The sequence below is a fragment of the Balaenoptera acutorostrata genome, chromosome X (genome assembly GCF_949987535.1).
Source record: "Balaenoptera acutorostrata chromosome X, mBalAcu1.1, whole genome shotgun sequence".
In the NCBI taxonomy this organism is placed as follows: Eukaryota; Metazoa; Chordata; class Mammalia; order Artiodactyla; family Balaenopteridae; genus Balaenoptera; species Balaenoptera acutorostrata.
The window spans coordinates 26,806,691-26,822,816 of NC_080085.1; the positions used below are offsets into that span (position 1 = coordinate 26,806,691).

Sequence of the window (16,126 nt, forward strand, 5' to 3'; positions counted from 1 at the left end):
ATAAAAGTGGCAGTAGTGTTTTGTTCCTGATCTTACAGGAAAATCTTTGAGCTGTTTACTGTTGAGTATGATGTTTTGTTATATATGGCCTTTACTATGTTGAGGTATGTTCCCTCTATACCTACTTTCTTGAGAGTTTTTATCATAAATGGATGTTCAGTTTTGTCAAATGCTTTTTCTGCATGTATTGAGATGATCATATGATTTCTATCCTTCCTTTTGTTAATGTGATGTATCTTGTTGATTTATTTGTGGATGTTGAACCATTCTTGCATCCCTGGAATAAATCCCACTTGATGGTGGTGTATGATCCTTTTAACGTATTGTTGGATTTGATTTTCTAATATTTGTTGAGGATTTTTGCATCTGTGTTCATCAAGAATATTGGCCTATAATTTTCGTTTTTGTGCTGTCCTCATCTGGTTCTGGTATCAGGGTAATGCTGGCTTCATAAATGTGTTTAAAAGGTTTTTCCTCCTCTTCAGTTTTTTGAAAGAGTTTGAGAAGTATAGGTATTATATCTTCTTTGAATGTTTTGTAGAATTTACCAGTGAAACCATCTGCCGCTGGGCTTTTGTTGGTAGATTTTTGACTACTGTTTAAATTTCCTTACTAGTAATTGATCTATTTGGATTTTTTATTTCTTCATTATTCATCTTGGAAGAGTGTATGTTTTTAGGAATTTATCCATTTCTTCTAGGTTGTCCAATTTGTTGGTATGTAATTGTTCATAGTAGTCTCTTATGAGCCTTTGTATTTCTATGGTATCAGCTGTAACTTTTCTTCTTTCATCTCTGATTTTATTTATTTGAATCCTCTTTTTTCCTTGGTTAGTCTAGCTGAAAGTTTGTTGATTTTGTTTATCTTTTCAGAGAACCAACTCTTGGTTTCATTAATCTTTTCTATTGTTTTTTCAGTCTCTACTTCATTTATTTCTGCCCTAATTTTTTTATTTCCTTCCTTCTACTAATTTTGGGCTTTGTTTGTTCTTCTTTTTCTAGTTCCTTTAGATGTAAAGTTAGTTGTTTGGGAGGGATTTTTCTTGTTTCTAGAGGAAGGCCTGTATTGCTATGAACTTCCCTCTTAGATTTGTTTTTGCTGCATTCCACAGATCTTGATGTGTTGTATTTCTGTTTTCATTTGTCTCTAGGTATTTTTTTATTTCTCCCTTGATTTCTTCAATGACTCATTGGTTGTTCAGTTGCTTAACCTCCATGTTTTTGTGCGTTTTCCTGTGATTGATTTCTAGTTTCATATCATTGTGGTAAGAGAAGATGCTTGATATAATTTCAGTCTTCTTGAAGTTATTGAGACTTGCTTTGTGACCTAACATGTGATCTATCCTGGAGAATGTTCTATGTGCACTTGAGAACAATGTGTTTTTGCTGCTTTTGGATAGGATATTCCATATATATCTATTAAGTTCATCTGATATAATGTGTATTTTAAGTCTGTTGTTTCCTTATTTATTTTCTTTCTGGATGCTCTTTTCATTGATGTAATTAGGGTGTTAAAGTCCCCTATTATTGTTGTATTGCTTTCAATTTCTCCCTTTAAGCCTATTAATATTTGCTTTATATAGCTTGGTGCTCCTCTGTTACATGCATATACATTTATAAATGTTACATCTTCTTGCTGGATTGATTCCTGTATCACAATGTAATGCCCTTCTTTGTCTTCTATTACAGGCTTTGTTTAAAAGTCTATTTTGTCTGATATGAGTAAAGTTACTCCAGCTTTCTTTTCATTTCCATTTGAATGGAATATCTTTTTTCCATCCCTTCACTTTCATTCTGTGTGTGTCCTTTCCTCTGAAGTGAGTCCCTTGTAGTCAGCATATAGAAGGGTCTTGTTTTTTTTAATCCGTTATGCCACTCTATGTCTTTTGATTGGAACATTTAGTCCATTTACATCTAAAGTAATTATTAATAGGTATGGACTTATTGCCATTTTGTTCATTGTTTTCTGGCTGTTATTGTTCCTCTCTGTTCATTTCTCTTTCTCTTTTCTCTTGTGTTTTGCTGGTTTTCTGCAGTGTTATGTTTAGATTCCTTTCTCATTTTACTTTTTTTTTTAAATTATTAGCACCTTTAATTATTATTTATTTATTTGGCTGTGTTGGGTCTTTGTTTCTGTGCGAGGGCTTCCGCTAGTTGTGGCAAGCGGGGGCCACTCTTCATTGCGGTGTGCGGGCCTCTCACTATCGTGGCCTCTCTTGTTGCAGAGCACAGGCTCCAGACGCGCAGGCTCAGTAGTTGTGGCCCACGGGCCCAGTTGCTCCACGGCATGTGGGATCTTCCCAGACCAGGGCTCGAACCCGTGTCCCCTGCATTAGCAGGCAGACTCTCAACCACTGCGCCACCAGGGAAGCCCTCGTTTCTCATTTTAATTTGTGTATTTAAATTTTCTCCTTGTGGTTACTGTAAGAGTCACATATGACATCCTTTTAGGTTGGTAGCAACTTAAATTTGAAAACATTCCAAATCTTTATCTTTTTACCCCCTCCCCATGTTTTATACTTTTGCTGACAAATTTTGCATCTTTCTATTTTATGCATCCCTTAACTAATTATTGTAGTTTTAGTTATTTTTACTACTTTTCTCTTTTAACCATCAGGCTTGCTTTATAAGTGATTTATCCACTACTTTTATTATATATTTACCTTTTCCAGTGAGATTTTTACTTTCGTATGTTTTCTTATTATTAATTAGCACCATTTCATTTTAGCTTATAGAAGTCCCTTTGATATTTCTTGTAGAGCTGGTTTAGTGATGATGAACTCCTTTAGCTTTTACTTTTCTGGGAAATTTTTTATATCTCCTTCAATTCTGAATGATAACCTTGCTGGGTAGAGAATTCTATGTTAGAAGGTTTTTTTTGTTTTTTGTTTTTTGTTTTAAGCACTTTGAATATGTCATGCCAGTCCCTTCTGGCCTATAAAATTCATGCTCAAAAATCTGCTGATAGCCTTATGGGGTTTTCCTTGTATATAACAAGTTGTTTTCTCTTGCTGCTTTTAGGATTTTCTCTTTATCCTTAACATTTACCATTTTAATTATAATGTGTCTTGGTGTGTGTCCCTTTGTGTTCATATTATTTGGAACTCTTGGGGCTTCCTCGACCTGAATTTCTGTTTCCTTCCCCAGATTAGGGAAGTTTTCAGTTACTATTTCTTCAAATATTTTTTGACCCTTTTTCTGTCTCTCTTCTTCTTCTGGGACCCCTATAATGTGAATGTTATTCTGCTTGATGTTGTCCCCAAAGGTCCCTTAAGGTATCTTTACTTTTTAAAATTCTATTTTGTTTGTTTGTTTGGCTGCCCTGTCTGAGTGAGTTTCATTGTTTTGTGTTCCAGCTGGCTGATTTGTTCTTCTGCTTCATCCAGTCTGCTGTTGAACCCTTCCAGTGTATTCTTCAGTTCATTTGTAACTTCTGTTTACTACTTTCTTATATTTTCTATCTCTTCATTGAAGTTCACTCTGTTCATCCATTCTCCTCCTGAGTTTGGTGAGCATCTTTATGACCATTACTTTGAATTCTTTATCAGGTGTATTGTTTATCTCTGTTTTGATTAAGTTTTTCTCAGATTTTGTCTTGTTCTTTTGATTAGAACATATTCCTCTGTCTCCTCATTTTGTCTAATTCTCTGTGTTTGTTTCTCTGTTTTAGGTAGATAAGCTATGTCTACCAGTCTTGAAGGAGTGTCCTTATTTAGGAGATGTCCTGTGGGGCTCAGAAGTGCAATCCTACCTGGCCACCAGAGCCAGGTTTTCAAGCCGTGTCCCCTCTGTAGGCTGTATTTGACCTTTTGTGGCAGGGCTACAGCTGCTGCAGGGTGCTAAAGGGCAGGGCTGTCACCCAGACCGGCTGCAGGGCCTGGTGGTGGCTTCCCTGGGGCACTGGTGGGCAGGGTTATAGCTTGGTCAGCTATGAGGCCCAGCTGGGGTGCAGGGGTGGGCAGGGCTTTCAGCAGGGTGTGCCCACTGTCACGAACAGTTTAGAGAATTCCAAAATGGTGCCCACCAGTGCCAGTATTAGCAAGGTACGCTGAGGTTGGCTCCCTCCAATGACTCAGTCCCCAGGGAGCATCTCAACTGGTTCTTGCCTCTCTAGCAGTTGCTTCAATATTAGTAAGTGGGTCCCCATCACCTATGGTCCATGAGCTTTTCAATCTGGTGTTTTTGCAATGGTTTTCAAGCCAAGTGAGTCTGCATGCAAGCCCTTTAAGAGTTCGTCTTCTGTTCCATGCAGTTCTGTAGTTTTCCTGAGCATTTTGCCTGTTGGTATTTAAAGCCTGGTGTTTAGGTGACTTGTCTCTCCTGTGCAGGATCTAGGGGTTGGAGTGCTTGATGTGCAGTTGGAATCCCTTGCTCCTCAGGGAAAAGATCTGTACCTTGTGATCCCTTTTGGTTGTGGATCACCACAGCTGAGATGTGGGTTATTCCCTGGGAGCCCATATTTCTCTCTCTCCTACCTATCTCAGTGCTGTCCTTTTACCCTTTTTTGTGGAGGATTTGTTCATCCAAATTTTAGGTCTTTTTCCAAGGGAATTATTCTATATGTAGTTGTAGATTTGTTGTGTCCATGGGAGGAGGTGTGTTTAAGATCTTCCTATGCCACCATCTTGAACCTTCTCCAGAAACCCCATATTTTTTAGCTATAATTCCCCTATTCCTGTGTCCCTCACCAACCCAGACCTAAAGGACCACTAATCTACTTTCTGTCTCTATAGATTTCCCTATTCTGGGCTTTCATATGAATGAAATCATATAGTATCTGGTAACTTTTGCAACTTACTTCTTTCATTGACATAATGTTTTCAAAGCTTGTTCATGTTGTAGCAAGTATCACTATTTCATTTCCTTTTTTTTTTTTGAAACACCTTAGGTTTGTTAATTTATTAATTAGTAACATATACCTGATTCTGATTCTGATTCTGAGCTGGAGGGTGTTCTTTCATACTGGAAAATCAACTATGTAATATGGTACATTATGTGCAAATGTAAATACTGAAGAACTCTGCAAAAGTTTAATCAAAATCTGCTTTCAGTTTATCAATGATTTCCCAAGAAAACCACTGAGGGAGGCACAGCAACCTCGTGAGAACATCATGAATCTCTTCAGAATTAATTTTTATAATGGCAGTTTTGATTATGTTGATCCAAGTACTGCAGTGGTGGCAGGTTGGGTAAAGAAAAAGGTTTATTTTTAGTTTCCCCAAATGTTGTCTCACTTGATTTAGGAGGGCTTGGGAATACCCAAGAATTATCTTCCAGAGAATTTCTGCCATAAGAGTTGTGTTCCTGAAAGTTTGTGCCGTCGTGAGGAATGGATCGCTCATGATCTGTCCACTACTGGAGAACTGCTTTCTCTGATAAAACCTTTACATCTCCTGGTAAAGGGGAAGACATGACATGACAAAGAGTTTTGCCGTTTGGCGAGAGAGGGGCGTGTCTTTTGTATGTTGCAGTAAAATTTGTCAAGTGCAGTTTTGTGCTGTCTTTCCCAAGGTCTTCCATGCATCCTGCTGGGGTGCAAGCTTTCTTGATTGCAGCTGGGGTTTTCAGCTTTCTTAAGTTCAGCTTGTACTTGAGTCACCAGATGTAAATTAGACATTTCTCTCTTCAGTTCCCAGTATGCACTTTGCATATTATCACTTGAAATGCTTAGTCTTTGGAGATCTCTGCTCTTCAGACTGTCTTCCTGAGATGGATCCATTTGTTTGGATTTTTGTAGCTCTATTTTGAGATCTCTACATTCTTTCCTCATCAGTTCCAGTTCTTGTTCCAAACCATGGATCTTCAGGTCACAGCTCAACTTTTCCACCTCCTGGTTTGATGAAGGTGGATTTAAATTTCTTATCACCTGCTGAGTTTCCATCTCTGTCCTCTGCTGGAGGAGTTCTACTTCTTTAGATTGTAGCTGTTCATTCAGTACTTTCAAAGATTCAGAGTTGTCTTTATTCATTTTATCCAATTTGCTCTTCAGATTAACTCTATCAATGCAAACTTCTCGATATGCATGATAGGCCTTATTTATTTGTTCTCCTCCCACAGAATTTGTTTCTTCATCCCTTCGAGCTCCTATAAGCTTTTCTTCCTAAAATCTTATTCTTTTTTTAAAGAAAGAGTTCTCTTTCTCTGAATCCTTAAGTCGTTTCTTGATGTCTTCATATGCAGTGACAAGGGCAAAATGTGAAGCAGCAGATTCATCTCCTGAATACACTGAGACTGGAGTCACTGTATCTCTCCTATGGGCTTGTTCATGATTCAGAATGCAGGTATCATCAGATTCATCTCCTGAATACACTGAGACTGGAGTCACTGTATCTCTCCTATGGGCTTGTTCATGATTCAGAATGCAGGTACCATCATCTACCAGTGCATCCACGACAGCCTGCACACAGGCTCCTAGGGCTGCCCCCAGAGCCGCCGAGTTTCAATTCCCCAGTGTTTGGAAACGGACCAAAAACAAACCGGGTCACGGGGGGCTTTCGGTTTCCTCAGAGACAGCGCCGCTTCCCCGGCGAAGGCAGCCGCCCTGGGAACGCTGCGGAGGGACTCCCATTTCTCCCGCCTCGGCGGCGCCAAGGCTGGCAAGGCCGGCCAGTGGGCTGCGGCCCTGGAGGCCCTGGAAGGAGGGCCGAGCCGCCGCCAGAGAAGGCCAGTTACCCAGCTCTGTCAGCGCCCGCCTGGGCCGCGCGCCACGCAGGGGGAGCCAGTTCGTTCCTTTCTTTTGCTGAACAATATTTCATTGTATGGATATACTTCATTTTGTTTATCCATTCAACTATTGATGGACATTTGGGTTTCCACCTTTGGCCGTTATGAATAATGTTGCTATGAACATTCATGTACAAGTTTTTGTGTGGACATGGGTTTTCGTTTCTCTTGGATATATATAAACATAGGAGTAGAATTGTTGGATCACATGGTAACTCTGTGTTTGATCATTTGATGAACTGCCAAAATGTTTTCTAAAGTGGTAGAGAAGATTTTCATAAATTACTGTAATCTTTGCCATTGATGAGGCCAAGAAAAGGTTCCAACCAGATGTGTAACCTGCTCTTTTCCGGCAGGAAAGGAAATTATTGGATGGAAAAGCATACTGTGCTCCCAACCAGAAGACTTGGGTTACAATCTTGGCCCTGCCTTTCATTATCTACATGACCTTGTGTCATTCACCTTCAGTGGGCACAGTTCCCCTGTCACTGTCTAGAAATGAAGGGAATTGGATTACATGTTATCTAATTCTAAACTCCAACCCTGAGAATTTGAAGTGGTGTGACATTCTTCACTTAATCCTTCATTTCACTCACATTCAAGATTTTGTCTGGCAAGGAAGTAGGATATGATTTTTATCTCCAGATTATATCTAATTTCTGGAGAAAACCAAAGATTACCTATTGTTACTTATTTCATTTTTCCCTTAGGTAGATCATGGGCTGCTAGTTCCACATAGAAAATTAACCATAAAGTAGAAGTATTTCACATATCTTTTTGGACATATATCTTTTGAAAGAATATATTCACAGAACTGAAATTGGGTTATAAAGATGCCCATTCTGAATCTGTCACACTGGGCCATAAAACAGTTATTCATTAGATCTATGCTACTCAATGTGTGAGTCACAGATGACAAGCATTGACATCACATAACAGCTTGTTATAAATGAGGATTCACAGGCCCAGTGAATCAGACCCTCTGGGGGTAGGGCCCAACAATCTGAGTTTTAACAAGATCTCTGAGTGAAACCTATTCACACTAAACTCTCAAAATTATTGCTTCAGACCCTATGCATTGCAGTCTTCCATCTTAGTATACTATATTAAAAACTTGTTTGTAGATTTAGTTTCTAATCAGTTTTGAAACAGAAGACCTGGGCTTCACCTTAGTATCTTTCATTGAAGAAGTTGGAGCTACATGTGCTGGAGTTAGCAGCCAACGCTTAATCTGTGCCAAACATGATGTCTAGTAGCAACAGCTGAATCAATAAACCTTGGTTTACTTTCATCTGGCTCAGAAGAAAAATCACTTCTTCCCTGGATAGCTTGTACAAGTAAGCCTGCCTATTTGCCTTATTTCTTTTCTTTTTTTTTTTTTTTAATGTGGCACATCCATACAATGGAATGTTCTCTTTTTTTTGGAGGCATTGGGTCTTCATTGCTGCGCGCAGGCTTTCTCTAGTTTCGGCGAGCAGGGGCTGCTCTTCATTGCGGTGCACGGGCTTCTCACTGCGGTGGCTTCTCTTGTTGCGGAGCACGGGCTCTAGGCACGCGGGCTTCAGTAGTTGTGGCATACGGGCTCAGTAGTTGTGGCTCGCAGGCTTTAGAGCGCAGGCTCAGTAGTTGTGGCTCACGGGCTTAGTTGCTCCACGGCATGTGGGATCTTCCCGGACCAGGGCTCAAACCCGTGTCCCCTGCATTGGCAGGCGGATTCTTAACCACTGCGCCACCAGGGAAGTCCCTGCCTTATTTCTTGATCAGTTATTTTTAATGGCAGTGAATTGCTAAACTTCCAACAATTTATTTCCTGATCATTTTATTGTATTTTCTTCTGAAGGAAGAAAACCTCTGTACACTACAAAGAAAAGAACAAATATTTGAATAATGTTATACAGTTTCTAAGGTGTTTTCATGTACATTTTATCATTTAATTCTCCTGGGATCCCTGTGAAGTAGTGTAACACTGTGACTTTCTACATAGCATGCTGAAAACTTCTAAATGGAGTCAGAATGGATGAAAAGGTAGACCTAACAAGATTGGGGCTAAGAGAAGTTGGCTTAGGAAGTGGGAATGACCTCCATTCTGACCCATTTACATTGGGGTTCACAGTCCAGTTCAGACAAAGCATCAACACCCAGGATTCCAGTGGAGGTAACATGAGGAAGCTCATAGTCTGAACTGTCAACATGAAATGATAGAAGAGATCAGAAGAAGAGCCCAAATGTGCTGAATGGGTCACCAGAATCCTCACGGGAAGATTTGGTCTCCCAGCTTGACAGCTGGAGACTCATATCTGGGAAAGGAAAGAACAGAGTCATGAGACTTGTTTCTCCATTCATTCCACAAACTGAGTTCTAGTTCTATGCCAGGCACTATGTCCCTCTCTGAGAATATACTTGAGAGGGCTTCCCTGGTGGTGCAGTGGTTAAGAATCCGCCTGCCAAGGCAGGGGACACGGGTTCGAGCCCTGGTCCGGGAAGATCCCACATGCCGTGGAGCAACTAAGCCCGTGAGCCACAACTACTGAGCCTGCGCTCTAGAGCCCGCGAGCCACAACTACTGAAGCCCACGAGCCACAACTACTGAAGCCCGCGCGCCTAGAGCCTGTGCTCCACAACAAGAGAAGCCACCGCAATGAGAAGCCCGCACACCACAACGGAGAATAGCCCCCGCTTGCCGCAACTAGAGAAAGCCCGGGCGCAGCAATGAAGACCCAATGCAGCCTAATATAAATAAATAAAATAAATTAATTAACAAAGAAAAGAATATACTTGAGAGAAAAAGTGCAGGTGCTCCACACAACCATGGGATTTTTAATCTTGTGGGGGAGACAGAGATTAGTGAAATAACTATGGCAATTAATGTATAATCATGATCACAAGCTGAGATAAGTGCTCAGGGCAAAAAGGAATCAGAGGTCTATGGCAGGCGAGAATTCTACCACTGACCCACCCATGCACCAGTCAGAGGTCTATGAAAGAGGATCCGACCTGGTTGGGAGAAGGAGGACTTCCAGAGAAGTAATTATTGAGCTGAGAACTGAAGGATTGAATAGGGGTCAGCTAAGCCAGTGTTCCTCAAGGTAATATTTATTTTCCACCTCATCCTCTTGTAACATCTAAATTTGTGACTGCATTATATTATATATAACATATTAGCATAGCTATATATGCAATTTATAATATAGATTTATAATATATTTGTAATTTATAATAAATGTACATATATTTGGAGGGATGTTCTTAAGCCCCCTCTTAATAATTTGTAAGTCCCAGGGCATTGGGCATGAAATGTTTTAATAGAAACGTGTAAGTGGGTGGGGACAGGGGACAAAGCAAGTATCATTACTTTCATATCTCTCCCTATTGGGAAAACTGAATAAGCTTGAACTCTAAGTAGCAAATACTTTTCTCACTAAAGGATCTTTAATACCCTCTCCCATCTCTATAACACACACAAGAATACTAAACCTGCAGGGAAAACTTCCTCCCCCTGAGTGCTCAATATAGAAACAGAACTGCAGCCCTGTATTATATATTACTGCATAATAAAGTGTCTCAAAAATCAGTGGCTTAAAAAACATTTATCATCTCATAGTTTTTATGGGACAGGAATCCAGGCATGTTTTACCTGGGTCCTCTAGCTCTGGGTTTCCCACAAGGCTAAAGTCACCTCAAGGCACCGATTGGAAAGAAGCTGCTTCCTATTTCACTCATGTGGTTGGTAGCAGGATTCAGTTCCTGATGGACTCTTGAACTTAGGTCTCAGTTTCTCATAAGCTGTAGGCTAGAGGTCTCCCTTGGTTCCTTGCCACATGGGCCTCTCTATAAGAGCATTTCACAGTATGGCAGCTGGTTTCATCAGAGCAAGCAAGTGAAAGGACAAGAGAGTGCCAGCAAGAGGAGGCGTGCTAGCAAGACACAAGTCACAGTCTTGGAACCTAATTGTGGAAACAACATTTCATCACTTTTGCCATATTCTACTTGTTTGAATCATGTCACTAAGTTCAGCCTGCACTCAAGAGGAGAAGATTACACAAAAGTGTGAATACCAGGAGGCAGGGAGCCATTGGGAGCCATGTAAGCTACCTACCACAAATCCCAAAGCCATATTTGGAAAACTCAGCAGAAATGAGATAGCTAGTGCAACAATTATTCCGTTCACCATCTTAGATTAATATTATCACCAAAAAAGTTTAGCACCGAATGTTCTACTCTGCTTTTTTTCTGTAATTTGATGCATATACATGTGCACTGTATTCCATGCATAGTTCTCATTCTAGAGCACTGAATCCTGGCTTCCTCACTCACCTCATTGCCTAGGGCTCTCCTCGCTCAAGGCTTGCCAGCCATACTGGCAGCCTGCTCCAGGGCCTGTTCCCATCTATCTAGAACATTCTTCCTCTATATATAGGCCTGACTGTCCCCTCACTTCATTCAGTTCTCTGCCCAAGTGCCACATCTTCACCCACTCTTCACTCTCTTTTACTCTGCTTCATGTTTCTCCATAATGCTTATCTCTACCTGACATTCTGTAATGTACTTTTCATTTATCTGTTTACTGTCTGTCTTTTCCAACAAACGTGTACTTGTGGTCATAAATTCCAGATCCTAGAGTGGTACCTGGCACATGTAGGTACTCAGTAACTATTTGTCAAAACGGTGAAGGAATATTTTTGTATTTAACTAAGGGAAAACCTGTAATTCAAATTTATTTTTGTACCACATTACTAATATGATACACATCCACCTCTGGTTATTAGGAATTATGCCATCATTTTTTCCCACCTATCATAATGAGGAAACGAATGATTAGAAATGGGAAGGTTTTCAAGGACTTCTTTTGGAAAAGAAGTTGACATCTAGCAATTTTAATTCCGTTAACAGATGTACTTTTGGTTTTTGCCCTAAATTCACATTCATTGAGAAAGGGAAAAAAAAAACTTTAGAAAATACTACATATGGGAATTATTGAGTTCCTTTGCAATGGTTTTCTGTATAAGCTTTGTTGTATATTTGTTTATTTGTTTCCATCATAAAGATCAACTACTGAAATGCAAACACTTACTGTCAAGATATGTTTTCAGTAGTTTCCACAAACTAACATCTCATTCTGTACTGAAAATTCACTTTGCTAAAACCAAGAGAATTGAAAGCTTATTCAGGACTCATCTTGAATGAATGCAAAAAAAAAATTGTATCCTTAGATCAGAAGCCTCTGAATGCTTTATTTGGTCTGATTAATCCAAGTCAGTATTTTAGGGTATATAATGGTATACGAGTCAAGAGCTGTGTGCAGAGAGTACTCTTAGATATTACGAGCAACACAGATAGGTAAGGCTCATATATAGGTGGGCAGGCAGTAGTATAAAGTATAATGAAAATTGTGTGTTCTGGTGTTAAACTTCCTGTGTGACTTCATCACACATTTGGTAACCTCTCTGTGTCTCAGTACTTACTTCATTACTGTTGTTGTGATGGTTAATTTTGTGTCAACCTGACTGGGCCACAGGGTACCCAGATATAAACATTATTCTGAGTGTCTCTGTGAGGGTGTTTCTGGATGAGATTAACATTTGAATCAGTAGACTGAGTAAAGCAGATTGCCTTCTCCAATATAGCTGGGCCCTATCCAACCCATGGAAGACCTGAATAGAACAAGAAGGCTAAGTAAGGGAGAATTTGCTCTTTCTGGCTGGTGGTCTCTGAACTGGGACATCAGTCTTCTCCTGCCTTCGAACTCAGACCCGGGCTAGAACTTACACCCTTGGCTCTCTTGCTTCTCATGCTACTGGACTTGGACTGGAACTCTATCTTGGGCTCTCCTGAGTCTGGAAATTCTCAGCTTCCAAAATCACATGAGCCATTGTTTTAATGGATATCCTTTTATCTATGTATCTATATCTGTATCTGTCTATCTCCTGTTGGTTCTGTTTCTCTGGAGAACCCTAGTACAGTTGTTGAGTTAATTGAATGAGATAACTTATGTGAACCTTTTAATATGGTTCATGGAACATAGTAAGCACTCAGAAATATTACCCAAGAAAAGGCATTTTGTTAGAATTAGTTAAAGCTTCAAGAGACTGAAAACCCAAACTAACAGTAGCTTAAATTTGAAAAGAAGGTTGTATCACTCTCAGGTGAAGTCCCAAAGTATGGTATGACTGCTCATCAACCAGTCCAGTGCTGGTACGGCCACTCAGTACTCATCAGGAGCCCTGGTTTCTTCTATCAAACTACCCCCCCTATGCTCAAAACTTGACTATCAATTTTTGTCATGCCCGCTCTTGGTGGTTTGGGGATTCGGCTAAGCAATCAAAATTACACAACCAGAACAGGCCACACTTGGCTTTACTTAGAAGAATAATGATCTCATATACTCTCACCAGCAGTATATGAGGATTACAGCTGCTCCACATCCTCACTAACACTTGGTATTGTAAGGATTTCCATTGCTTTTGCTTTTTCTCCCAATCTCATGGCTGTATTCTGGTGTCTTATTGTAATCTAAATTTGCATCTCCCTGATTGTAAGTGGAATTAAGCAATTTTTCATACTCTTATATCATTTGATTTCTTTGTGCAGTGCCTATTCACGACTTTTGACTATTTTACGATTGGGTTATTTGCATTTTTCTTATTTATTTGTAGGAGTTCTTTATATATTCTCAATATTAATCCTTCATTGGCTGTATGTGTTGCAAATCTCCTCTCCCATGCTGTGTTCTTCTTCTTCCATGTTTGCAGTAACTTTTGATAAAATTCTTAATTTTAATTCATGCATCTTCCTTTATGGTTAGTGCTTTTAGTGTTCTGTTTTATCGTATAAGTCTTTATTTACTCTAAGGTCATGAAGATATTTTTCTGTATTAACTTCTAAAGTTTTATTATTTTGCTTTTTACGTTTGACCTATGATATATCTGGAAATTATAGGTTTGAAGTAAGAGACTGCCATTTCCTTTTTTCCCACGTGATTACCCAGTTGTCCCATTTACTTATTGAAAAGACTTACTTCTCCACTGCCATGCCCTGTTTGTCATGAATCAAGTGTCCATTAATGTTGGATCTATATCCGAGTTTTCTAATCTGTGTCATTTTTCTACTTATTTATCTGAGTACCAATACAATAATTACTGTAGCTCTAGAATACGTTTTGATATCCAGTAGTGCAAGCCCTCCCATCTTGTTAATAAACTTCAAGATAATTTTCTCTGTTTTCGGCCCTTTGTATTCCCATATAAATTTGAGAATCAACTTGTAACATTGCACAAGAAAATTTGTTGAATATTTGACTGGCATTTTATTGACAATTGATCAATTTGGGGTAATTTTTATATACTTATATTTTTTAAAAACTTTTCTCTCTATATATATATTTACATACACACATGTATATACACACAATATCGAGCCACCCAATCCATGAATGATATGTGTATCATTTCATTAATTTGGATCATCTTTAATTTTTCTCCTTAAAACTAGGGAATGGAGTTGTTTGTTTGTTTTTTAATTATTTATTTATTATTTATGGCTGTGTTGGGTCTTCATTTCTGTGTGAGGGCTGTCTCTAGTTGCGGCAAGTGGGGGCGACTCTTCATCACGGTGCGCGGGCCTCTCATTCTCGCAGCCTCTCTTGTAGCAGAGCACAGACTCCAGACGCGCAGGCTCAGTAATTGTGGCTCACGGGCCTAGTCGCTCCGTGGCATGTGGGATCTTCCCAGACCAGGGCTCGAACCCGTGTCCCCTGCATTGGCAGGCAGACTCTCAACCACTGTGCCCCCAGGGAAGCCCAGGGAATGGAGTTTTAGATTTATTCCTAGGTGCTACATAATCTTTAATTATAAATTATATTTCTTTTAGTTGCTACTACAAAGAATCATCTGGTTATATAATCAATACAGTTGTTTTTTGTTTTTTTTTTAAAGGATTTTTCTTATTTATTTATTTATTTATTTATTTATTTTTGGCTGTGTTGGGTCTTCGGTTCGTGCGAGGGCTTTCTCCAGTTGCGGCAAGCGGGGGCCACTCTTCATCGCGGTGCGGGGACCGCTCTTCATCGCGGTGCGCGGGCCTTTCTCTATCGCGGCCCCTCCCGTCGCGGGGCACAGGCTCCAGACGCGCAGGCTCAGCAATTGTGGCTCACGGGCCCAGCTGCTCCGTGGCATGTGGGATCTTCCCAGACCAGGGCTCGAACCCGTGTCCCCTGCATTAGCAGGCAGATTCTCAACCACTGCGCCACCAGGGAAGCCCTACAGTTGTTTTTTTAATTGAAGTATATAGTTGATTTACAATGTTGTGTTAGTTTCTGGTGTACAGCAAAGTGATTCAGTCATTTATACACACACACACACACACATATATATACATATATATATTCTTTTTCAGATTATTTTCCATTATAGCTTATTACAAGATCTTGAATATAGTTCCCTGTGCTATACAGTAGGTTCCTGTTGATTACCTATTTTATATACAGTAATGTGTATCTGTTAATCCCAAACTCCTAATTTATCCCTCCCCCCTTCCCCTTTGGTAACCATAAGTTTATTTTATGTCTGTGAATCTGTTTCTGTTTTGTAAATAAGTTCTTTTGTATCATTTTTTAGATTCCACATTTAAGCGATACCATATGATATTTGTCTTCCTCTGACTTACTTCACTTAGTATGATAATCTTTAGGTCCATCCATGTTGCTGCAAATGGCATTACTTCAATCATTTTTATGGCTGAGTAATATTCTATTGTGTATATGTATACAACTTTCTTTAACTGTTCATCCGTCAGTGGACATTTAAGTTGTTTCCATGGCTTGGCTATTGTAAATAGTGCTGCTATGAACACTGGGGTATATGTATCTTTTCGAATTAGAGGTTTTGTCTTTTCCAGATATATGCCCAGGAATAGGATTGCTGGATCATATGGTAACTCTAGTTTTAGTTTTTTAGGGAACCTCCATACTGTTTTCCATAGTGATTGTACCACTTTACATTCCCAACAACAGTATAGGAGAGTTCCCTTTTTTCCACACTGTCTCCAGCATTTATTATTTGTATACTTTTTGATGATGGCCATTTACAGTTGATTTTTTTAAATTAATTAATTTATTTATTTTTGGCTGTGTTCAGTCTTCGTTTCTGTGCGAGGGCTTTCTCTAGTTGTGGCGAGCGGGGGCCACTCTTCATCGCGGTGCGCGGGCCTCTCACTGTCGCGGCCTCTCTTGTTGCGGAGCACAGGCTCCAGACGTGCAGGCTCAGTAGTTGTGGCTCACGGGCTTAGTTGCTCCGCGGCATGTGGAATCTTCCCAGACCAGGGCACAAATCCGTGTCCCCTGCATTGGCAGGCAGACTCTCAACCACTGTGCCACCAGGGAAGCCCTACAGTTGATTTTTAATGTTGAT

General features: G+C 39.9%; 1 protein-coding gene across 1 annotated transcript; it reads right to left on the reverse strand.

Moving 5' to 3' along the window:
* Positions 1-5,337: 5,337 nt before the first annotated feature.
* Positions 5,338-5,984, reverse strand: LOC130706475 (5-azacytidine-induced protein 2-like). The gene has a single exon (XM_057538636.1). It carries the CDS (start codon positions 5,965-5,967, stop codon positions 5,338-5,340), a length of 630 nt encoding a protein of 209 aa, XP_057394619.1. The 5' UTR covers positions 5,968-5,984.
* Between the last annotated feature and the right edge of the window lie 10,142 nt (positions 5,985-16,126).